This window comes from Protopterus annectens, chromosome 7.part0, assembly GCF_019279795.1.
Source record: "Protopterus annectens isolate FY-2018-M chromosome 7.part0, PAN1.0, whole genome shotgun sequence".
Taxonomy (NCBI): domain Eukaryota; kingdom Metazoa; phylum Chordata; order Ceratodontiformes; family Protopteridae; genus Protopterus; species Protopterus annectens.
The window spans coordinates 1,058,907,876-1,058,934,028 of NC_056739.1; the positions used below are offsets into that span (position 1 = coordinate 1,058,907,876).

At 43.7% G+C, this 26,153-nt stretch overlaps 1 protein-coding gene across 1 annotated transcript in view; it reads left to right on the forward strand.

Moving 5' to 3' along the window:
- Nucleotides 1-26,153, forward strand: part of ACTR8 (actin related protein 8) — a 663,070-nt gene that overhangs the window by 78,083 nt on the left and 558,834 nt on the right. The window contains exon 7 of the mRNA XM_044077614.1: nt 22,521-22,653. Coding sequence (XP_043933549.1) covers nt 22,521-22,653 — 133 coding nt within the window. The remainder of the gene's footprint in view (nt 1-22,520; nt 22,654-26,153) is intronic.

Here is a 26,153-nt window from a genome sequence, read left to right on the forward strand (position 1 = left end):
AATAAATGTACTGCTTTTTACATGGGGAAAACTGAGAGGAAGTTGAAGAGAAGAATGTATGCGCACATGAATGATACTCGTATTAAGGACTCACGGAGTGTTCTTTATAAACGCACACTTTCATGAGTTGGGGCTAATTTTTTCTTCTTTGTAATAGAGGAGATAGCAAAGAAACTGAGAGGAGGATTTTGGGAGACCAGGACTGAGTACCGGGAGGTGTATTGACAGATCCTGCTAGAAGCCAACAAGCACCCTGGTTTAAACAGCATTATTTCCCTAGCTCCAGTTTAAAAATTGCGAGCTGCAAGGCTATGATGTAAAAAGGTTCTTCTTCATTTTGTTTTTAATAGTGTATGGTCACTAGATGGTGATGTTGTTATGATATTTTACTGAGTTAGATTTCAATATTTTATTTCTTTTTTGAAAAATTTATGTCTTTCCATTGGATTTTAATCTATGTATTTAGACTAGTTTTTATGTGATTTTTATAGGGTCATTATATGTATATTTTAAATATTTTTTAATATGTTTTATCCTGTTTTTATTATTCACAAATATCTTGATGAGGTTTGAAAGCCTTAGTTTGAAGTCAACTATGATCTTTTTTAATTATTAATGAGTTTTAGATACCAGTATTGTGATTGGTGGTTTGTAATTAGGAAGGGTATATCATCTGAGAAGTGTGGGTCTTTTCATTTTGCATCTGATGAAGTCTGTGCTGATGAAAATACATTAGGAGATTTGGGCATTTATGTATTTTAGTGTCTTTCCTGTTTCTACTGTGACCTCCAGTAAATTGGCATTATCAGAGCTATATTGGGCATTTTGTGCTATTTTTCGTGGTCCTGGTCTTTTCTTCACAGCACTTGCTTCTTATTTTATGCTTTTTATCATGTGTGATGCATGGAACATTTATGCCAGTAGACATGATGGTCTTTGAAGCATTAACCAATAGATAGCCTATAGCATATAAGAACCTTGTGATGTAGGTTGTTCCTGTTGCAGACCTGATGTGTTTGATTGACAGATATGCAGTTTTTGTATGACTACAGAATTCACATCAGTGATGCAGTGTCCTACAGCAATGGCTCATGCCCTTCAGGCACTTGGGCAGTCATCACCAGCCCAGCACTTGCATCTGAGCCACTGCAGGTTATGATAGTTATATCACTTTCTCTAAAGAAGGATACAAGGAATTCTTCCATTTTCATGAAATTCTGCTGTGTTGATGGTCCAAACCTGCTGTCAGCCTCTCTCTGGCAATTTCCTGTTCCTTGGTCCTGGCACACAGTATCACATCTATGATCAGACAACACACTTGTGCTACTGTCCCATTATGGCCACCCACAATTTTCACATTCTGCATGTGCCCGTACAACACTTGCTCATGTTAGTCTTTTTCTGCTTTGTTGTTTTCAAAGGTACTCCTTACCAGTCCATCTTTAGTGTAGAGAGAACTTTTCTAGCCATTGATGTTTGTTTGGTAAACACGTAGGTATACATGTGGATTGTTGTGTGTATGCATCAGTGGCCATGTCCGTTAACAATTCTCTGTGCATTTCCCTATCACTGTTTGGTGCCCAGAGCCCTGTTGTTACCATTTGGACACTGTGAGAAAGTGTGACAGCAATGGGCATGTTACTACAGTGAGCCTTCTGTCAGTACTGTTCTTACACCTTTGTAATATAGACCTCATGCTCTCCATAGTGTATCTTGCAGTCCTTGGTGTTGCAGACACTACAGAGCAGGACATTAATCTTGTCCCACCATATTCCCTGCAAAAGTCCCCCACCCCAGCAGAACAGCAATCTGTCTTGTATACCATTTCCTGTTATGGTATCCCTCCTCCAGGACTGCACTCTAGTCTGCTCTTGTACTGTGCCCCTCCAAATGACTGTAGCCTGCATAGCCCTTTACTCTGTACCCTGTTTAATGTTCTTTTCTAATACATGCCAGTTTCCTGTGATGCCTTGTGCTGTTATCCCATACACTACCTGCTTGGTAACTGTCTGTGTTGCACCCTTGTACCCTTGTATGCTCACTACAGTCATGAGTTCCATTACCAGAAGACCTGTCAACAGTCAGTTTGATTGTATGGCAGTGCACTCTTATAAACTGTTAGTAATTCCTTTGTTGCTCTTTGTAATGTGATCTCCATTAATGTGGCAACCCCATGTTTTATTGCACTAAAATGGGCCTATGTTAAGTTGTCAATCTCACCTTCATTCTTGCTGGATGGGTTCGGAGCTGATCCTCGGCTCCGACTCGGCCACTCTAAAAGCTCGAGAGCTATTTCCACCGGCTCGAGGCTCCCCTATATCCCACAATGCTAGGCGGTAACTCCTCAGATCTCGTTTGCCACTACAGCGATCGAGGTGTGTTCCTACCGGCTCAGGTTAGTTTTTGGTAAAGAACTAGTTTATTAGCCTTTTTCCCCTGTTAAAGTTATTTTTTTATATATATAGTTAGTTTGAAAATAGTCTACCCCATTCCCGTTAACTTTCCACCCCTTTTATCCACAAATCTCTAGAATTTTTCCCTCTGGCCCTAGGCCCAGTCCCTCCCTTCCTAGTGAGTGACTGTGTTTTGTAGGGATTTTTATTTCTAGTTACTCTAATTTATTTTAAATTAGTTTTAAATTACTCCTAAGTGTAATCGGTGTGTGTGTGTGCTTGTGTGATTACACTTTTCCCTTAGATATGTCTAAGGAATCAAAGATCTCAGGCTTTAAGAAGTGTGACTCGTGCTGTCAGAAGATGTCTCTGACAGACGGTCATACTTCTTGTGTGTACTGCCTGGGACCTTTGCACCTGCAGGACTCATGTGCTGTTTGCCATGGCTTCAGCCCTAGAGTCCTGCAGGAGCGAAAAAATAAACTTATTTTAAGGGGCTTACTTAAGCCTGAGGGTCCCTCGACTCAGTCATCGGGGAAACCCTCCAAGTCTTCCAGACCTTCGGCTCCAGCATCTGAGCTGTCTTCTGGAGGCCCTAAAGCTATTCGAACATCGGCTCCGGCCGGAGCTGATGAATCTCGAATACAAGCCCCTACGGTGTCCTCGGCTCCGGCCGGAGCCGAGGAAGACATTACTCTGTCGGCTCCGATTATTTTATCGGAACCGACATCTAGAAAAAGGTCCCGATCTCCATTTATTGGCTCCATTCATTCGGCTCCAGCATCACCCTTGCTGTTTGAACGGAGCCGTAGATCCCACTCTTCTAGGTCTTCCAGGTTATCGGACCATGACCTTCAGAGAGTAGTGAGTCGACTTCTTAAGTCCGAGGCATTAGCCCAGATGCTTCAAAGTCCGACTCAACAGTCGAGACCTACTCCTATCACTCAAATTCCTCCTCTGACTCTTTTGAGTTCGGAGCCGGGGCGGCTCGGACCCGAGACTGTGGTCGCATCGGAACCGATACCTTTGTCTTCGGTTCCGTCGTCGGCTCTGATGTCTTCCTTGGAAGAATCTCGGCGCCGGGCTTCCCTCGTCGGCTCCGAGGGGGCGAGTGGCATCGGACCCTTGGCCGACCCTGCTCTCCCTCTCGGTGCTTCGGCGCTGGTGAGTTCGGCTCCGACATCGGCCTCGGAGCCATTACTGTCGGTGCCGGGGGAGGTTTCCAGTTTTTCAGAACGGAGACCTCCGGCTCTGCCTGACAGGGGTGCCTTCGAGGTCATGAGGAGCGTGTTGGAACCAGGTTCAACTCCACAGTCGGTTCTTTCTGCCCCTCCCCCTATGGTGCCTCCAGTGATTTCTACTCACTTTCTCATCCCCGACCGTAGAGAGCCAGCACCTCAAGTTTCCCCTGTGGGGATCTCCTCCTCTTCCGAGGCCTCTCCTGACCCTGTAGGAGAGCCCCCTAGGAAGAGGCAGTGCAAGAGGAAGCACATTGACTCCCCTGAGTCTGTCACCTCTGACACTGATTTAGAGGATTCTGAAAGTTCCCCTCGTTCCCCCTCTGAAGATGTCTCCTTTGTAGACATCCTTGAAATCTTAAAACAGAGGGGGAATTGGCCATCCCGCCACCCTTCAGAGGATGAATCAGTGTATCTTGAGGCGTTTGGCTCTCGCCCTTCCACCTCCTGGGTGTCCCTCCTTTGACCCCTTATGCAAGTGGTGGCAAAGAAGGCTTGGCTCCTGACTCAGTGGAACCCACCCCCAGGAGACCATCAAAGTTCATCACGGCCCCCAAGGATAAAGAATTTCTGACCAAAGGCGTCTCTGTTGATGCTATGGTGGTGGCTGCGTCTACCAAGAAGGAGTTAGCTGATCCTTCGGTGCCTGTTCATCCTCCTAACAAGGAGTCTAGGTCGATGGACAGGTACGGGAAGCGGATGTTCTCATCAGCGACCTTTACTATGAGATCGCTGAATTACCTGTGACATTTTACTCGTCTTCAGAGGGATTTACTCAAAGAAGCGAGTGAAATGTTGAAGGACGCAACAGCTGCGGGTTTTCAGGATAGGATGAACTCTCAGCTGGCTACCCTTAATTTGATAACCGACTCTTCCATGCGCCTCCTTTCATATGCGGCGGATGGAGCAAGTAGAGCGGCAGGTACAGGTGTAGCCTTGCGTAGGCACGCCTGGATGCGGCTTTGTAACTTTGCGGACCCTTTTAAGGCATCCTACACTAATTCCCCCTTTGATGGATCATCCCTTTTTGGTCCTCAAGTGAAGGAAACCCTGACTAGGTGCGAGACTGATGGCAAGACTCTTTCTGCCGTCGGAGTCCGTTTTTCTACTCCTTCTAGACGTTGCCCCAAAGGTCAGAAGGGGGGAAAGATGTGGTTCCGCAAACAATCTCAAGGAGACTTGCCTGATGCACAGAGTCGTTTCCCCTCTAGAGGCAGAGGGGGGAACAACAATGGTAGACGCTGTCCCAGGGGCAGAGGGGGCCCGCAGAATCAGGGCAGTCGAGAATCCTTTTCCGACAAGCCCTTTCAGCATCCCTGAGGTGTTGCCCGACTGCCCACCTTTGGAGGCAGTCGGGGGAAGGTTGTCACTGTACCCAAAAGCCTGGCTATCCCTAACTCAAGACAAGTGGGTACTGTCTATCATTTCCGAAGGCTACAGAATCCCTTTCCTTTTCATTCCGAAGCAGTCCAAAAAATCCCTTCCAGACATTCCACCCAGTCAAAGGGAGCAAGCAGCATTAGAAATTTCAAAACTGCTCACAAAAGGAGCCATTCAACCAGTTCCAGCAGACCAAGTAGGATCCGGAATCTACTCCAAATTCTTTTTGGTTCCAAAGAAAACAGGGGACTGGAGACCCATTTTGGATCTCAGCAACTTGAACAAGTTTGTCAAGAAAACAAAGTTCCGGATGGTCACGCTGCAGTCCATTCTTCCCCTTTTGGGGCAGGACAACTGTATGTGCTCCATAGATCTCCAGGATGTGTACTATCACATCAAGATGAGTTGGCGCTCCAGGAGGTTTCTCCGCTTCAGGCTGGGAACCAGTCACTTTCAATTCAGAGCCCTGCCCTTTGGTCTCACTACAGCCCCCCCGAGTGTTTACCAAATGCATGTCAGTGGTAGCCTCTCACCTGAGACGACAAGGATTCCAGGTGTTTCCTTATTTAGGCGACTGGCTCCTTACAGCCCCCACCAAGCATCTTTTACTTCTTGCCAGAGATTACACTTTTCACACATGTCAGGCACTAGGCATATAATTAAACTACGAAAAGTCTGTTTTGTCGCCTTGTCGTGTTATTACCTTCATAGGCGCAAATCTAGACACAGTCAAGATGTCAGCCAGACTCACAGAGCAGAGGATAGCAGACATACACAAACAGGTCTTTCTTGTCTTGCAGAGCAACAAAGTCAAAGCCAGACTGATCCTGAAAGTCTTAGGGATTATGGCGGCGGCCATCCCTCTCCTACCATTAGCTTGCTTCCATATGAGAATTTTACAATGGATGCTCTTCACACAATGGTCTTACCAAAGTCTCCCAATGTCCCATCCTATTTGGATAACTCAGTCGTGCAAGAGTCATCTCTATTGGTGGATCACATCTCCTCAGCTCCTCCTAGGGAGACCTTTCGTCCCTCCCCCTCCGGTTGCTACAGTGACAACGGACGCCTCCCTGATCGGGTGGGGGGGGCATTTCCAAGGCAGGACAGTCCAGGGCATGTGGCAACCGTTCGAGTGCCACTTGCACATAAACGTCCTAGAGATGAGAGCAGTGCTTCTAGCGTTGCAAGCCCTACAAGACTCTCTTCCCAAGGGAACTATAGCAATTCAAACAGACAACATGTCTGTAGTGTGGTACATCAACAAACAAGGTGGAACCAGATCTTACCCCCTATGTCGAGAGGCACTCAGACTGTGGCAATGGGCGATTTCTTCTCAGCGATTTCTGTTAGCAACGCACATCCCCGGGAAGTCCAATGTGATTGCAGACAAATTGAGCAGAGCTATTCTCATGCCTCACGAGTGGACTCTGAACAATTCAGTGTTGGAGAAAGTTTTTCGAAAGTGGGGCAGGCCTTGCTGCGACCTTTTCGCTACTCCCCAAAACAGCAAGTGCGACTATTTTTTCACCCTCTTTCCCCAACCAGGCCACCCCAGCAGAGACGCTTTAGTGCACGTTTGGCCCGGGGACTTCTGTATGCCTTTCCTCCCTTCGCACTGATATCCCAGCTGATACAGAAAGGCATCGCTCAGCAAGCTTCCATGATCCTCATTGCCCTTACTGGCCTCGACAGGTTTGGTTCCCTTTTCTCCACCGTTATCTGTTGGAACAACCTTGGCATCTGGACCCAGTTCCAGACCTCTTGACCCATCAGTCGGGTCAGTTGCACCACTCCCTTCCCTCTCTGAACCTCACAGCGTGGTTCCTCCTATTCCGACTTTAGCCAGGCTTCCTTTGATATCTCACTCAGTTAGAGATATCTTGATAGCTTCTCATAAATCTTCCACTCGGAAGATTTATCTTAGCAAGTGGAAAAGTTTTTCCTATTGGGCGCAGTCAAAGAATATAGATCCTTTCACTGCTTCTATTCAAACAGTCCTAGACTTTCTTGCCAAACTTTTCCACTCAGGTTCGTCCCCATCTACCATTAGAGTTCAATTGGCAGCAATATCGAACTTTCATGTTGGAGTCTCAGAGTCCTCCATTATGTCTCACAAACTCTGCAAGGCCTTTTTAAAGGGAGTTTTTCTCCTCAAACCACCCATCAGAGATCCTCCTCCTCAATGGGATCTCAACTTGGTTCTGACATCCTTAATTCTTCCCCCCTTTGAACCTGCGGCTTCATGTTCTATAAAGTTACTTTCTTGGAAGACACTCTTTTTAGTAGCTATCACCTCAGCTAGAAGAGTCTCCGAACTCCATGCTCTGTGTAGTCGACCCCCTTATCTGGTATTTCATAAAGACAGGGTGTCCTTGCGTACTAACCCATCCTTTTTGCCCAAAGTAGCTTCATTGGCAAATTTGAATCAAACCATTGAGCTTCCTGTTTTCTTCCCAAATTATTCTAATAGATCAGAACAAAAGTTACACTGTTTAGATATTCATCGCCAACTTGGGTACTATTTAGACAGGACCAAACAATTCAGGAAATCTGACCAACTGTTTGTTTCTTATGCAGAAGATAGAATGGGCCTTCCAGTTTCTAAAGTCTCTCTCTCTCTAGATGGCTTACTTCATTGATTACCCTAGTGTATGAGATAAGACATCAACGGTTGCCATCCAAACCCAGGGCTCATTCAACTAGAGCTTTAGCCACTTCTATAGCTTTCCAAGATAGGCTGCCTATTGATTCAATTTGTTCTGCAGCTACTTTGGGCTTCTCCCCATACCTTCATTTCTCATTATAAGTTGGACTTGGCCTCTAGAGACCGAGCCAACTTTGGTTCCACTGTACTCAAGAGTCTGTTCCGATAGGCCACCCGGGACAAGGTGCTAGGGACGCGGTCCCATCCAGCAAGAATGAAGGCGAAATTGACAACTTAACATTTAGAAGTTATGTACCTACCATAACGTTCCATGTTAGTTGTCTTCTTCTCGCCTTCTTTCTTGCGTCCCACCCTCCTTCCCCCTAGCCAGGACAGACCTAGAGGTGTTTTCTTGGTTCCTTATGGAATTTTATTGCTGGCCTTAGCTTTCAAACGAGATCTGAGGAGTTACCGCCTAGCATTGTGGGATATAGGGGAGCCTTGAGCCAGTGGAACTAGCTCTCGAGCTTTTAGAGTGGCCGAGTCGGAGCCGAGGATTGGCTCCAAACCCATCCAGCAAGAAAGAAGGCGAGAAGAAGATAACTAACATGGAATGTTATGGTAGGTACATAACTTCTAATTTTGCTCAGTTCTTATACTAATGAGGTAATTCAGCATGATTGTCTCTGAATTGCAGTTATGTTATATCATTGGCCACAGTCTGCCCTGCTGAGCTTCTGCCAATCTGTTCACAAGCTGGGAGCTGATTTGCACAGTGTGCACATGCACAGCCACTGTGATGCCCATATCATGGCCTTTCTTGCTGCTATTCATTTGCATCATGCAGCCAGTGATGCTCACTAAGTTAGTGTCCACCATGTACAGCCGTGCAAACTGGGCTACCATTTTCCTCCTGGTTTCATACCTGCAGAAAGGACATGACCTTTTCAGGTAATGAGTTTAGAAGGGTTGCTACCTGTTGCAGCCAGAAGACTAAACTCTTTCTCCATTTATAGCGCAAGGACTGTAGTGAGTGCCTGTTGGGGTAGGAGTATGAAGTTATTTTACAAAACTTATGCCTGGCACTAGCTTGATAGAGCACTCAAATAGTTTGTTCTTCTGGTCTAGTAGCAGTGCAGGCCCAGATACAGTGATCGGAGGAGGTGCTACCCTGGCCCCCTTATAACAGTGTGAAACTTGAGTTTTTTTTTTTTTTTTGGGTGCCAAAATCCATGATTTTCATATTGTTGGAGCTGCGAATGAGGCTTTTGTTTGAGATCCAGTAGTTTACAGTTAGGAAATATGCTTTCAGATCATTCTGGAGGTTAGATATTGTGTTTGTGCAAAACCAGTTCTATATCATCCATTTAAAGTGTGTGGGGGTAAGGCAGGTCAGTGGGAACTTTATTTGCAGTGACATAGAATAATAGAGCAGTAAGTGTGGAACTTTGTGGTACTCCTTTTTGAAGCCAATTGATTAGTCATGGTATGGATTTTGACAGAGAAGTGGAAACTGGTGAGCTAGTTTGAGAATTAGGACTAATGGCTGTTTATAGTAGGTGATGGAAAAGGAGGGATGTGGTCAGGGTCGTCGAAGGCTTTCATGACTTTGTTAAAGATTACACTATTGAGCTTGCGTCTGTTCATATTTAGTAGTATTTTATTGGTTAAGGTACTTAGGGCTGTGAATGTGCTTTGATCAGACCATAACTTTTGTTGCTTACGGGAGTGGAGGTTGTATGTAGTGCTGTATTGGGTGAGTTGAAGTAGTTTGCCTGAAATAGTCAGCGAGGGTAGAGATTGTGCTGTATTGGGAAGTTTTGGTGGGGTTAGATTTATTTATTTATTTATTTTACATTTGTTGACCGGGCTAGTTTAATTGGATATATGTCCATTTTCAATAGAGGCCCGAGTAGAAAAGCTCCGAGAAAAGAAACAGTTTATACAAAATGCAGAAAGATACCAATACATTCAAAATACAATTAGATAACTATACAATCATGTACAGTTGATTTTCAGCAGCAGTAAGCAAATAGGGTAACACTATGAAGACAGATAACTATACATTCAAAAACAATTAGATAACTATATATTCATGTACAACTTATTTCAGCAGCAGTAAGCAGAATAGGGTAACATGAAGATTTTTGTTTCAGTCATTTGGTGCAACATTTATCATAAATAAGTATAAGCATTAGTTAGTATGTTGTGTCAAGGAAATTGACACAGTAATGAAGGGTATGAAGAGAGCAAATTATTTATAATTTTTAGAAGAGAGAGACAAAGAAAGGTAGAAGTGGAAGAATTGATGTCACAAAAGCTAAAGGCAAGGGAAGATAGTATGAGTCATGCTTGGTGCATGGGCAAAGCCATTGGGATTTTAAGAAAAATTTTAATTGGTTCCTGAAAAGGTGGGTGGATGTGGTAGAAGTTAGTTCAATTAGGAGTTTGTTCCATGTTTTTCCAACAGAGTTAGAAAACAGATAGTCCCCTGATTTGTTTTTAGATTTTAAGGTAGCTACTTTTAATCTATTTGCAGAACGTAGGGTTGGAAGGTTTTCATAAGGATTGAGGAGGTTACTGAGTATAAGGATATTAGTGGGATGGTGTAAGATCTTGTGGATAAAGGTGAGTTGCTGATAGAGTAGTTGATTTTGTATTTCCAGCTATCCTAGTAGTTTCAGATTTTGACAGTGGTGGGTTCTAAATGGGGTACCTGTGGCAAATCTGGCTATGTTGTTGTAAGAAGTTGCCAGTTTATTTAAATTGCTTTTGGTTAGGTTTGTATATATGGGGAGGCATAGAGGAGGGTTGAAATCAGGTGAATTTGAGCAATAGTAATCTTGGCAGTGGCTGTGAGAAATGGTTTGTGTTTATACAGGAAACCAGGTTTTCTATTTACAGATTTAATAGTTAGGTTAATGTGTGTGTGTGTCAAAGTTGAGGTTATTATCTATAGTTACACCTAGGAGTTTAGTGGTAGTGTCGGGAGTGATGACAGTACCATTATTAGAGGCAAGTAAGAGATTGAGTGGAGGGGTCTTATGTGTAGGTGTAAACACTAGTAGTTTTGTTTTCTTTTGGGTTCAAGAGGAGACACCGTTGGTGGAACCATTTTTCCACTATGGTGAATACAGTTTGTGTCCTGTTTTGGAGTTCAGTTGGAGAGGAAGCTTGACAGATTAGAGTTGAATCGTCAGCATATTGGATGCAGGTGGTTTGGGGAATGGAGGTTTTTAGATCATTAATGAAAATGTTAGAGGAGTGGACCCAAAATAGATCCTTGTGGGACTCCAAGAGTGATTGGGAGCTGGGAAGACAAGTTGTTCTCCCAGCGCACTGCTTGTTGTCTATTTTCAAGGTATGAATGAAACCATTTAACTGCATGAGTATCAATTGAAATAGATTTGAGAATGTTTGATAGTAATTGGTGGTTCACCATATCAAAGGCCTTGGAGAGGTCTATAAACAGGGCTGAAGAGAGCAGGTTATTATTTCTATTTTTATTAATGCAGTCAGTAAAGGATAGGAGTGCAGTGGTAGTGCTGTGGAAAGGCCTGAAACCGTGTTGGCATTCCACTAATAGGTTATTTTTAATGAGGTGATGAAGTAGTTGACGGTGAATACATCTCTCCATAACTTTTGCTAGGGGTGAGAGAAGGGCTATAGGGTGGAAGTTTGCGAGTTCATTTGAGTTTCCTCCCTTATGCAAGGGGATGATATGTGAGATCTTCCAGAGAGATGGGGTGTAGGATTCAGTAATGGATCTATTTATTAGGATGGAGATTGGGTAGGCTAGTGCTCCTGCTGCAATTTGCAGGTATTCAGCTGGGAGGAGATCAGCGGATGGTGTGCATGGTTTTAGTTTAAGAAGTAGAGTGTGAATGAGGGATGTGGGAACAGGCTGGAGATAAAAAGTTTGGGGAAGATTGATTAGTGGAGGAGTAGATTGCTTGGAGATTGGCCTGATAATATTTATATTCCATATATTTGGTATAATATTTTGTGCTAGCGTGAGACTGAAGATGTGTTGCATGGGGTTTTGAGGAAATCCCTGCTGTGGTATGTGAACCAGGGATAGAGGCCATCTGTGCTTGGTGAGCTGTCTGTTTTTATTTGTTGGAGTAGAGGTTCTAAGTCTCTTGTTTTGACTTGTTTAAAGAAAAACTGAGGAATGTAAAGAGGTGATTTTGGGAAGCATTAGTGTGATTGGGTAGGTTGGAGAATTCAGAGAAAATCTTCAGCTAAAATTGTGATTATCTTAATCTGGTAATCTGTTAGATAACTGGCGTATCTGAAGAAAGTTCTGTCCATCTCCCAAACAAGGAGTCTTGGACATTGAACAAATCTGGGAAGTGAATGTATACTTCAGCAATGTTTTCTGTACATACGAATGCCAAACTACATGGCGAACTTAACTCATCGGCAGAGGGACTTGATTAAGGAGGTTTCCTAGTCTCTCTCTCTCTCTCTCTCTCTCTCTCTCTCTCTCTCTCTCTCTTTCTTTGGTGCCATAACTGTAGAACAAGAAATTGCTGAAATCACAGCTACCATGCAGTCCATTTTCAGTGTGTCCATACTGTTATTGTGTAATGTCACAGCGCATCGAGAGCAGCAGGTAAGAGCATTGCTGTCTGCTGCTATAAGTGGATGCATTTGTGGGACTTTATGGAGGACTTCAAAATGTCTTTTTTGAGTGCCCCTTTTGATAGTTCCACCCTCTTTGAACCTAAGGTAAAAGATGCTCTTACCAGGAGTAAACAAGAGAAGGAAAACTTCATCAAAATCTGTTTTTCCACACTGCAAAGGTTCTTTTTCCATAACCATGAAGGTGGAAAACACTTGTGGTTTTGTAAGTTTCTGGGCTTTGCCACAGGCACTGTTGGAGACAGGACCCATATGGGCGGAGCTGGAATGTCGATGGACATCACTCTAGAGGCAGAGGTAGTCTGCAACACCATGGGTTTTGAGATTCTTTCACCGATAAACCATTTGTGTGTTCTTGAATGTTTGCCTGCCTGTCATCCTTTGAAGATGATTGAGAGGCACTTGTCTCTACACCCACCCTCCTGAGTCGCTGTCACTCAAGATGCATGTGTGCTAAGAATTGTAACCCGAGGCTGTTTTTTCCATCTACCTGATCCCCAGACTTAAAGCCCTTTCCAGACATTCTGCCTCACAAAGGGGGGCAGTGTCTCTAGAAATCTTAAAGCTGATAAATGGATGATTCATCCAGAAAGTCCCACCAGACAAGAGATGACCTGGAGTCTACTGTAGGTGCTTTTTATTTCCAAAAAATGGGGACATCAGGGCAATCTTGTACCTCAGTCAGCTGAATACCTTTATAAACACATCATTCAGAATGGTCACAGTGCAGTCCATATTACCTCTGCTGAGGAAGGATGAGTGGATGTGCTTGGTGGATATCCAAGACGCCTGCTTTCACATCAAGATAGCCAGTTAGTCAAGGTGGTACCTACACTTCCATATGGGAGCTTTCAGTTCTGGACACTGCCTTTTGGCCTCACCACTGCACCAAGTACATGTCAATGGTAGCTGCGCTACTCAGACTCAGGAGGTTCTGGGTATATCCTTCTATAGATGACCGTCTCATTATGGCCACCACAAGAGACTCCCTACGCTGCCTGTGCTCATCCCTAGGAATCATTGCCATTTGAGAAAAATCAGCACTGGGATCAGTTTAGGTATTGGAATTTCTAGGGTGCCACCTAGGCATTGTCTGTCTGATAGCCAAACTTCCAGTAACCAGACCGTCATCACTTTGCCTTCAGGCTTCTTAGTTGTTGCTGTGCCAGCAACCTAATCTTCACCAGATTCTTCATCTGTTAGGATCCATGGCAACATCAGTCACCCTCTTACATCACTTGAGATTTTATGAGTCCTTCAGTGGACACTCTCTTTCCAATAGTCCTTTCTCCATTAACTGATGAATTATTCCTGTCTGACTCGCCCTGATATGCAGACTGTATAATATGCGGTGGATAATTTTCCCTCTGGTTCCCATAGGCCATCCCTTTGTATTTCCCCCACCATGGGCCACTGAGATTACAGATGCTTTCCCTCTTTATGGAGGGCATTTCCAAGGGAGGACAGTCTAGAACACCTGGTCCCAGACAGAGGCCAAGTTTCACATCAGTGTACTGGAGGTTTGGGCGGTCTTCCTTCCATTGCAAGTTTTTCAAGATTGCCTCCCCATGACCTGTGATTGCTGTCCAGATGTACAGTATGTATATTGTTTGTTACATGAACAAGCAAGGCGGAACCCATTCCTGTCTCTGTCAGGAAAACCTGAAGCTTTGACACTGGTTAGTGTCTTCATGGCACTTTCTTCTTGCAGTGCACATTTTGAGGAAATGAGCAGATGTTCATCGTGTTACACTGCTGCAGTCATGGGTTATCCTGCCGTCAGGCGGTCCCGCAGTCGGCCAGAGTTCCAAAGTCTTGGTCCGGCGTCAGTTGCTGTCGCTTCCTCCCTGACATCAGTGCGCCAGGGGTATATAAGATGCATCCGACGCCATTTTCTTCAGTCTTTCTTGCCGAGCAGTGCCCGAAGCAAAAGCAGTTTGCAAGTGCCGGCCGGCTGACTCCTGAGATTTTCGAAGTAGAATTTCAGATCCGAAGTCTTCAAGAAAGCTAAGTATCCCGTTGGGGAAACTTTTTTCTTGCCTCAGACCAATGTCAGAAAAAGTTAATAATTGTATTTTTTGTGGGAAGCAAATACCTCATAAGGACTTCACTCTTACTGTATTCCATGCCTAGGCCCTGATCACGACGTCACTAGTTGTCGGTTTTGTGCTAGATTTAACAAAGGCACTATAAAAAGACGTTTTGATTTTGCTTTGCACTACTTTGGCCGAAGGTTCAATTATACTATGCCGTCGGATCAACCGAAAAAACGCAAAGACAAGGATAGAGACAGGCATCCGAGGTCCAAAACAGACAACAAAACCTCTTCTAGGCCAGTCGCCGGTTCTCAGTGAGGCGCTTTCGCAGCCACTGACACCTGCTACCTCAGAGCCACAGGCCGCTTCCGACTCCCACGTGGAGACAACTAGGCCTCTAGAAACTCAAGGTATTGGGCCTACTGAAATTAATCCCTCAGATGGGTCCGGAGCCGCTGAGCAGGCATCTGCTTCTGAGGGTGTTTTCAGACCTTCACAACTTTCCATTGAAACTACAGCCAAGACAAAGGTACCATTAAAGACAAAGAAACAAGTACAGCATTCTCCTGGACAGTCCTCCATGCCAAAGAAACAGATGCTTAAAATGGCCGAAGACCTCATTACTCTAATCAGGGGTTCCCATCCCCCCCCTGAGAAAAGGCCTAGGCAGGATACAGACTATGATTCCTCTGATCAGGTTTCCATTTCCTCTGATTCCTCTTCAGACCAGGGATACTCTCTATCCCCCTATGAGGACTCTGATGCTGAAGAATCTATCCCTTCTGCCTCTCCTCCTGAGGGTTATTCTTTTGGGGAAACTTTACATACCATGAGGGAGCATTTCCATTGGGAAAGTCAGGATTACTCAGAATCCAAGAAAAGGCTCAGGGATTTCTTTTTATTGCTTCAGCACAGGCCCCTGGCTATTCCGCCTGTGCTAGATATATATTGTGGATGATGTGTTCTCTGAATCCAGCTTATCTCCTGATTCTTTGTCCCCTGCTCCAGCCAAGCCAGAAAGGTATTACAGAGTCCCTGACTCTCACAAGTTTCTTTACAAAAACCCTTCTGCTGATCCAGAAACTATTTCCCAGGGTCCAAAGGGGGTTAAGGCTTCCATTGCGAAAAATCCAGTACCCTCTGACAATTCCAGAGCTTTGGATAGATGGGGGAAGAAAGTACATACTTCTGCAACTTTAGCAGTAAGAGCTTTAAATTGCCAGTTTCACATGCTTAAATACCAACAATATTTAATGGCTCAGTTAAAACAGAAAATGCTTACAAGCTCAGAAGCTCCTGATTGTAAAGAAATGCAGGATTTATTGCATGCAGTTGAACAGGTGGGAAAACATACTCTGCAATGTGGTTTTGATTCTTTAGAGGCCTCTTGTAGAGCCGCAGTTACAGGTTCTGTGATTCGAAGACATGCTTGGTTTAAAAGAACAGAGTTTACCTGATCATGTTAAGGCAAAGTTATTGGATGCTCCTTTACAGCATGATACCTTGTTTGGTGTTAAAGAAAATGGAGGATAAAGCTAAATCTATGCAAACAGTCAAAGATTTCTTACAGGTAAAGCCACCTCGGTTTAGCAGAAATTGGCCAACAAAGAATTGGTCCTTTCCAGTGTCAGGCAGGCCACAGCGAGGCAGATATAGACGCCCAAGAGGCAGATCTCAACCCCAAGGCTCAAACAGACAATGACAGTGGGGCACCTCAACCCCAAAAGGAGGTGAGGACAAGTCTCAACCTTACAGGAAACCGTTACAATGACTTTCCCCTTGGTACGCCAAGCACGTCCCTTTTGGAAACCCTGTTGGGGGGAAAACTAACACTTTTTTCTCAAAACTGGCAAACAATCACCCAAGACAAATGGGTTCTGAATATTGTGCATCAAGGTTACAGGTTCCACTTTTATACTTTACCAAGGCTAAAAGAAATGCCAGACCTGCCACAAAATCAATGGGCAGAGGCACAAAAACAAATTTCAGCCCTCATGGACATGAGAGCTATTCAAAAAGTACCACAACAGCAACAAGGACAAGGATTTTACTCAAGACTCTTCCTGGTCCCCAGAAAGGACAAGGCCTGGAGGCTCATACTAGACCTTTCAATTCTGAATACTTACCTGGATATTCCGAAATTCAAAATGTTGACATTACAGCAGCTTCTACCAATGCTGGGCAAGAAGGCTTGGCTTGTTACTCTGGACATCAAAGAGGCATACCTGCATGTCCCTATCAGACAAAATTGCAGAAGATGCCTCAAATTCAAAGCTGGAACAATGCACTACCAATTCTCTGCACTGCCCTTTGGCTTATCTACTGCGCCCAGGGTCTTCACAAAGTGCCTGGCACCAGTAATTGCATTTTGCAGACAAAAAGGAATCCAAATATATCCATACCTGGACAACTGCCTCATTCAAGCAGAGACAAAGGACATTCTTCTACAGCATCTGGCTTTTGTAAAAAGGTTGCTAATTTCTCTAGGGTACACAGTAAATGAAAAGAAGTCAAAACTAGTGCCCTCGCAACAGATTAAATTCCTGGGTGCCAGCTTAAATACAACGGCCCAGATGGCTTACCTCATGCCAGACAAACAAGTTCACCTAACTCAATTTCAATTACTGGCAAAAAAGACCCATCTCCCTGCAAGAAAAATTCTGCAGGCCCTGGGATTCATGGCATCCTGCATACTACTAATACCATATGCCAGACTGCATATGAGGAAATTACAATGTTACCTAAAAAGTGTTTGGACTCAACACTCACAGTTTAGAAGCAGTAATACCAATGATTCCCTGCCTACAACAGGAGTTTCGATGGTGGGCACAGGCATGTCACCTAAACAAGGGTCAGCCTTTTACCCAACCCACAGCCAGGCAAACTCTTAACAACAGATGCCTCGGATTATGCCTGGGGAGCACACATGGCAGGAAAATGCATTCAGGGCAAGTGGACCACAGACCAGATGCATCTTCACATCAATCAAAAAGAGATGTTGGCTGTTCAAAATGCCCTAACAGCTTTCAAGGACCTTCTGCATCCAGGACAATTATTACTAAAGACAGACAACACCACAATATTGTGGTACATAAACAAGCAAGGGGGCACTCATTCTTATCCCCTATGCAGGCAAGCCATGACCTTGTGGAACACAGCTCTAACGTATCAAGTTCACCTGCAAGCACATTTTCTGCCAGGAAAGAAAATTACTCTGGCAGACGATCTAAGCAGAACTATCATGAACCCTCACAAATGGAAATTGAATCCACAAATCTTCAGCATGGTAAAGCAAAAATGGGGATGCCCAGAGATAGATCTTTTTGCCTCCCCACTGAATTGCCAACTTCAAAAATTCTGCACAAGGACTTTTCACAAACAAGCATGGAAAGTGGATGCTCTTCTGTTCAGCTGGAAAAACCTAAAGGTTTATGCCTTCCCGCCACTGCCTCTCCTTTCAAAGGTACTCCTAAAAGCCAGACAAGAAAAACACAGATGATCCTGATTGCTCCAGACTGGCCACGCCAGCACTGGTACCCTATCTTAAGGAGCTTGGCTCAAGGCCCACCATGGATTTTGCCTCAAATTCCACACCTTCTGACTCAACAAAACAGTCAGATCCTGCACGGTCAGCTCAAAACCCTGAACCTTGCTGCATGGCAGATACATTAGTCAAACAGGCAACACCTCTCTCTAAAGCTGTTATGGATGTCATTTTGGAGGCCAGGAGGCCTATCACCAGGAAAGCTTACTCAGAAAAATGGAAGAGATTCTGTGCCTGGAACCAGGCTCAAAGCCTTGACCCTCTTGTCCCAAACATTCCTCAGATTTTACAATACTTAACTGCGATGCTGGACAGACGCCTATCCTTCTCATCAATTAAGATCCACGCCTCTGCCATTTCAGCACATTACAACACAGATCCTCCTTTATTTTCTCATCTCTTGCTAAAGCAGTACCTCAGAGAGGCTAAAAACATAAGACCACCACGGAGAGCACCAACACCAACTTGGGACCTCAATTTCGTTTTGGAAAAACTGACCCTATCACCTTTTGAGCCAGCCAATACAGCCGATATAAAATTTTTATCATGGAAAACAGCTCTGCTCCTGTCAGTAACTTCAGCACGAAGAGTCTCAGAGCTGCAGGCATTAATGCCAGTGGAACATTTTATAATTTTTCATCAGGACACGGTTGCCTTAAGGACAAACCCTACCTTTATGTCAAAGGTGATATATAGTGTGGCTCTTAATCAAACCATCCATTTGCCAACTTTTTATCCAAACCCCCAGAATAAAGGGGAGAAACTTCTGCATTCTTTGGACATATACACAGGCAGCTATGCTTCTACTTGGACAAAACAAAAGCTTTCAGGAAAACTGAGCAACTGTTTGTAGCATATGCTGCAGGATCACAGAGCAAGGCTATCCCAAAGCAGACTATATCTAAATGGATAGGACACTGTATTTGTTACTGCTACACACAGCATGGAAAATCAGTCCCAAATAACATTAGGCCACATTCCACCAGGGCAACAGCCACTTCAACAGCCTTTCTCAGAGGAGTACCTACCAAAGAAATTTTGGAGGCTGCAACTTGGAGTTCAGTGCACACCTTTACCAAGCATTACCACCTGCCTCTTTACTCTAAATCCAGAGCAGGATTTGCCACTGCAGTTCTGCAGGGCCTCATAGCCAATCCTAACTCTTTATAGACCAGCCACCCAACCTTAGCTTTGAGATTCTACAAGTGTAATGACTGCAGCAGTGTAACACGATGAACATAGTACAGTTTTGTACCTACCATAAATGTAGATGTTGGAGTGTTCACATTGCTGCAGTCCAGATTACCCTCCCTCCATCCCCTCTGAACTAGCTGGACATATATTTTCATTAGCATCTGGGGCAAGAAAAACTGAAGAAAATGGTGTCGGATGCATCTTGTATACCCCTGGCACACTGACGTCAGGGAGGAAGTGACAGCAACCGACGCCGGACCAAGACTTTGGAACTCTGGCCGACTGTGGGACCACCTGACAGCAGGATAACCCAAGTGTAATGACTGCAGCTGTGTGAACACTTGAACATCTGCATTTATGGTAGGTACAAAACTGTACTGTTAATCCTTCTGCCACAGAAGTGGTCTCTCAGCCCGTAAGTGGCATCCATGATCTTCGGCCTCAGGGTCATCCATGCTGCAATCTATTTATAGCCACATCCAATACTAAATGCAACAGGGTTTTTTTTGCCTTGATCTTGCAGGCAGGACATTCTCCAAGGGATACTGTGGTCCACACTTGCCCCTGAGACTCTCTTATGCTTATTTCCCAACCCTGCTCATAGCCAAATTCCATCAGAAAGCAACCTAGTGCAAGGTAGAGTGATTCTCGTTGCCCCCTTTTGGCCCATCTGGTTTGGTTCCCCTTTCTTTGGCTTCATCTAGTTAACCTGCCTTTGGGCATGGATCCCAGTCATGATCTGTTCTGTCATCTGTTCAGCAGGCCTCACCTGGACATTGGATCCCTCAGTCTGATAACTTGTTTTTCGACTTCCAGTGATGGTCAGATGTTCCAGACTTTTAACTTATGTTCACTTCCTTACTTTGTGGAAGCAATGTTCAAATTGAGCTTGCTTCAAGGGACTGGGCCCTTTTTTGGCCAAACTCCTTTCAATTTTGGAGTTCGTACCATGTCTTTTTCAATTTAAGACCAGTTACTCTACAAGTCCAGTTAGCTGCTGTTTCTAAATGTATGTGTACATTACCCATTGCTTCCCTTAGATTTCCAAAAGACTTTTTGAAGGGAACCTTTTTGTTACATCCATCATTGAGACTCCCCTTACACCCCATGACATTACTATGTTACTTGCGGCCCTCACCATCACCTGTTATGAACTTGCAAATACTTTTGACCTGAAGCTTCTATTATTGGGAAGTGCTTTCTGTAGTAGTTACGTCTGCTTTGAGGATTTCAGAGTTGTCAGCTCTGTCATGTAAACCTCCGTACATAAGTGTTTCATAAGGACAGGGTATCTCTCAGGACTAATCCAGATTTTTCTGCACAAGGTGGTCTCAGTGTCTTCCTTGAACAAGACTGTCCATTTACTGGTAGTCTTTCCCAATTTTTCTAACAAAGGTGAATATCACTGCATTATTTGTATATTTATCACCAGGTGTGTTTCTGCTTACATCATATGAAAGACTGTGTGACCAGCTCTTTGTCAAAGTCCATGTTGTCTTTTTCTAAGGTTACTTTGCCCAGGTGGCTTTCAGAATGCATCAGTCTAAAGGACTGTCCTTACTGTTCAAACCAAAAGCACACTCTAGTAGAGCTGTTGCTGCATCTATGGCTTTCTTCAGTTCTGTCTCTGTTGATGATTTGTGCAACTACTACATGGCTTACAGTTCATACCATTATTTCCCATTCCACGCTTGATCTGCAGTCTAAATCAAGGGCCTCCATTGGTTCCTCCTTTCTCTGGCAGATCCTTCCATCATAACTCCCAGGGGGTCATTTAGCTGGGGACTTAGATGCTAGATTCATGTTGTCTTCTTCAGACCATAAATATTATCCCCCACCACACCCACTCCAAATTGTCACCACTGTATTGCTCCTATTGAACTGCATTGATCTTAACTGGAGACTTGTTTTTCAGCAATCCACTGGTTTGTATGTGATAATTGAGGGTTGTCACTTGAGGGTTGTGATATCTTGCTGTGTGGGTCAAACTCAGTCTAAAGGACTGGTGGGGTGGCATTGTATTATGGGAAGGGGAAAAAGCCTGAGCCTTGGAGCCGAACGTTAATCTGATGTACTGAATTGTTGAGATGTTTGGAAGATGACACCACAAATCTAGCATTATAGTAAGTACATAACTTTCATTTTCATCTGAAACACCTTAATTTTCCTGATTAAACTGATATGGACATTTCCTAAAGCAGAAAATTAAGTATGGAAGCAGTTTGTTTTAGTTCTAAAATGTCTATATAATTTGGCAACTGGTTGATACATATTTGCATTGTTCTGAAAGTTGTGGTTTCATTAAATTAAATTCTAGATTCAGAAGTTGTTAATGCTGTGGATTTATGTTGTAAATATTTTCTATTTTGGTTTTCATGTTTTGATCCACCTTAAGACCTGGGGATTTTTTTCCTCTCACAGCCGAACATCAGCTATCACCAACTCTTCTCATTATCTGGGTCTGTTGAACCCACCTTAGCCTCCCCTAGGCCCAACTCGACCACCATCTGGGGCTAGTAAGGAGAGCAAGAATGCTGGTGCAGCAACCTACTGGTGCTGCTGTGTAGTGTGACCTAACACCACTGCCCTGTGGCAGCTTTACAAGCTCTGTAATTTCTGCCTTCAGGAGGTTTATGCATGCATCCTTCCAGCCTAACAGTATACCAGTTTGCAGCAAAGAGCTCACCAGGCTCTTAACTGTACTATTGTGGTAAACCAAGACTGCCTCTCTCTCTCCCCAGGATGGCCGAGCTGACATCGGCTGCTCACTCCCATTCTGCACTGCATGTGCCACCAGTTGAATATGAGACGTTTGGGTTCAGTAAGGACTTTATCCCTTTGTACTACTGAGATGCACTGAGACATGGGCATTTTGATCTAAACTGTTAAGAAAATTATAATGTTTAATGTTAATTAATTTATTTAAGTGCCATAGCTTTGTAACAAAATATTAACAAAATAATTTGTAGCAGCTTCATGTAGCATAGAATATGTCATTCAGGTTATTTTTTAAAATGCTTGATGTGGAAGGGGTTATTCTGCTAATATTAAGGATGGTGAACCTTGTACAATGCATGTAGGAGGCTGATATGCTATAAGCCACAAATGGACTTTCACTGGCGCTTTTTTTTCTTTATTCATTCGCTTCCCAACAAAAAGAAATGTAGCAAGGCAGGTCTGTAGAAGTAAACTGTAACAGCTGTGGATGATGTGATAAACTGGGTTAAAAAAAACAAAACAAATTAATGCCTTCAAACAACGTTTAAAAAAAAAGAAATCTGTGATGTTTTAAATATAACGATATCAAAAATGAAAAGTAAAAGAGCAAAGCAACATATCTGATGCTTTGTAAATACTGCATCTCTGTGTACCAAAATGTGATGATAAAAAGAATGTGTGTAAAACCTGAGTATTTTTCTGTTTCTTCTGCTGTTTTTCAAGGCATTGTGGTACATCAGGAGTCTGTTTGTGCTACATTTGGCAGTGGATTAAGCAGTGCATGTGTAGTTGACGTAGGTGACCAGAAAACAAGTGTCTGCTGTGTTGAGGATGGAGTTTCACATCGAAACACAAGGTACCATCTCATTTTTTTTTAAATTTCTTATTAAGGTTTGTTGCATGTTATAATAAGCAGGTTAAGGAGTTCTTTTGTTGACCGTGGATGTCCAGTGGAACAAATTGCCATTTAAACTGTTCAAGATGAAATTCTGTAGAAGGTTTCACGCATACATGAACTGTAGAAACAAGTGGTAATAAACATAGTGAATTTTGAATTGTCATTGTAGATTTGTGTGTACAAAATATAGGTAATGTGGGAACTAGAGGGAGGGAACTGAATTGTTAAACAGAACACTAAGATCATGTTTACTTGTATGACTTTTCTTGAAGTGGGCATAGGGACAAATGTTTATTCGGGCTGAGCCGACAGTTTTGCATCCATTTGCAAGAAGAAGCAGTTGTCTAGATGGAACCAATGTCTCGTTTGTTGGAACAAACAAATAAGGTCACTGGGGAAATCTTCTAAGGCTGACTTCAAGTTCATATTGGCCACATCCACTAAAGACAATCAGAAGACCTTCTTCAAATATGTCCACAGTCTCAAAGGTAACACCTATATCTGCTCTGAACTGGTAGTCAAGAACACCATATACACAAACACCATAGATATAGCCAACCTGCTGGCAGACAGTTTTAGTGAAAACTTCATCCCCCCTGTCCTTCATCAATAAACCAGGACATCTCCAGCACCTCCCCCCTCCCCTTATCACCAGGGAGCAGGTCTTTAATACCCTCTCAAAGGCAAAAAACACAGCCTCCATGGAACCCAACAGCATCCGTGGCTGCATCCTACATGAACTCAGACATGAGCTGTGTCAGCTTCATTAGGCACCCTATTCAACCAAAGCCTGAGTACCAGCTTCATCCCAGCCGAATGGCGAACAGCCACTGTCATCCCTCTGCACAAAGGTGGAACATCCATCAACCAAGGCAATTGTAGACCCATCGGTCTAACTAGCCTGATCTGCATGGCCACAGAACCCATATATCATATTATAAATAAGGACATTGGCAACCTCCAAAAGCTTGACCCCAGACAGTTTGGTTTTGTCAAAGGGAGATCATGCCTGTTGAACTTGGTCGACTTCATCGAAACAGTCAGCAAAGCTATGGACAAGGGGAAGATGGTGTACACCACCTATATTGACCTAGCCAAAGCGTTTAACACCATTCCTCACTCAGGCATAATAAACATTCTCAGCTAGGCATCAACCGATTGTTACCAGATGGGTAGCTAACCAGTGCACTGATAGAACCCACGCAGTCAAACTAGGGGAAGCCACCTCTAGTAGTAGACCCATAATGAGCGGCATTCACCAGGGATCAGTCCTGGGGCCTCTGCTGTTTGGGCTGTACTTTTCTGAGGCGCAAGCCAAAAGCGGTGGTCTGTGGCTCACCAAGTTTGCAGATGACTGCAAGCTGGGCGCTGTTTTAAATTCCCTTATTGATGTGAACATCCTCCAAGAGGACCTTACCCAAACTAATGATTGGTGCCAGAAGCATGGCCTCAAACTGAATGCCAAGAAAGATGTCCTTATCCTTTTTGGGGAAAATAGTGTCCCCCACTATTTATCACATTAATAACAATGTACTAAGCACATAAGCAGTCCTGAGGGACTTGGGCACCCAGGTGGATAGAAACCTAACTCTTGACCACAACGTTGCCTCTGTTGTACAGAAGGCTTTCTACATGGCCACCTCATAAGTAAGGGTATTTCATGCAGGTACAAGGAGGTCATAACATCCATGTACTCCTCCGTTATCAGACCCATTATCGAGTACAGTGCCTCCTTTGGCATGTACCTTGCCAAGAACATACGGCAACTGGAGAGACCACAGAGGTTCCTGTCAATGAAAATCCAGGGTCTCAAACACCTGTCCTATACAGATAGGCTAAAAGCCCTGTCCATCTACTCAGTGTTGTACAGACTGCTCAGAGGTGACTTATGTCTGGCATACAAGGCCATCTCAGACTCAGCCTTAATGGATTTACTGCATATCCGCAAGTGAAACTCCACTTGGGCAACCCGCATGCAAGGCCTCGTCCTGGTCTGTGATATCAATGGAACTTGTTGGCAGAATAGACTCCCTCTCCATATCAAGCAGAGTAGCTCACTAGCCCTCTTTAAGTGCAACGTGGACGACTGGATGGGAAACGGAAACTACACCCCTGGGAACCCAGCTGTATCCCTGCTGGACAGGAGAAACAGGTGGTGTCTTTGGGAACATGGCTAGGCTTATAAGGGCCTTCATACCAATAGCCTACTATCGTCCTGTGAACCTATGAACCTGTTTGTAAAGGCTACAATTCACTTAATGGTAGAGTTGAAAAGTTTTAACTTTGGTAGATTCTCAAGAGGATCACAAATATCAGTATGCTGTGTATCTTTTCTCCTATTTTTATCCCTATCACCTTTTTTTCAGTTTGTCTTGCTTTATGGAAAGAATCTTGAGGACTTTTCACTTGCGCAGTAGGGGAAGAAATCCTCCTTGTATATCTTTGTACACAGGAACTGGGGAGGGCTTTGGGCTTCCTGGTTTAAATGGTAGGCCATTGTTAGTAGGAAGTGCAGTCATGAAAATATCTTGTATGTTTGGTAGCTGCAAGAGCATCATTGTCATAGTCATGCAAAGAGGTTGCAATTGTACATTAAGTAATGCATAAGGTGCAAAGAGGTAGCATCGATAGGATCTTAAAATGTGTATCTTGCCAGGAAGTGGTACCTGTCATTTTGTGATCAGGTCTTGGGGAAAATGCAGAAATTCTTTAAGACTGTGTCAGTCGGAAGCTATCACATGTCGAACATTAGGAAGTGGTAACCACATTTCAGTTTTCAGAAGTGGTAACCACAATTTAGTTTTCAGGTAGTTTCCACTGAGTGCATTACAGTCCCTTTTCTTTATCAGCACAGATGTTGTTTTCTTCAGAAAGTATGGTAATTCACCTTTATTTTATATCCTTTTCTGTCATTTCATTGAATAATTAGTGTTTATATTCACAAAATAGCTGTAGTTTTTCATAGTCCTCTTAGTTCAGAAGTTTTCTTTTATATTCTTTTTTTTATTGCATTCAGTTTTCTACTGTATGTATTGGCCTGTAGGTAAGACAACAATGATGCTTTGCATCAACCAGCTGTGTTATTAACCTAGATTTTTGTGATGTCTATTAAACATTTTCACCCAGGCTGTGCCTGAAATTAGTCAACTGTAATAAGCACACTACCACAGTAAACAAATGTTAATATAATAAAATACATTTTAAAAAGTCCGACTTTGTTGTTGGTCTAAAAACATTTCTTTCACAATCATCATTGTAATAGTAAGATTTTCAAAGATGACAAGTATACCATCTAAGCATTTTGCTTGGGCTTGGATCAATGACACAGGTGAATGTGTCCCATGCAAGGAATGTAATGTAGTGACCATCCAGATATATAAAAAACGTCCTTTCAGTATTGTGATTTGTAAAGCAGAGCACTTTGTGATCTTAAACAGGCTTTGGTCAGGTCCTTGTTT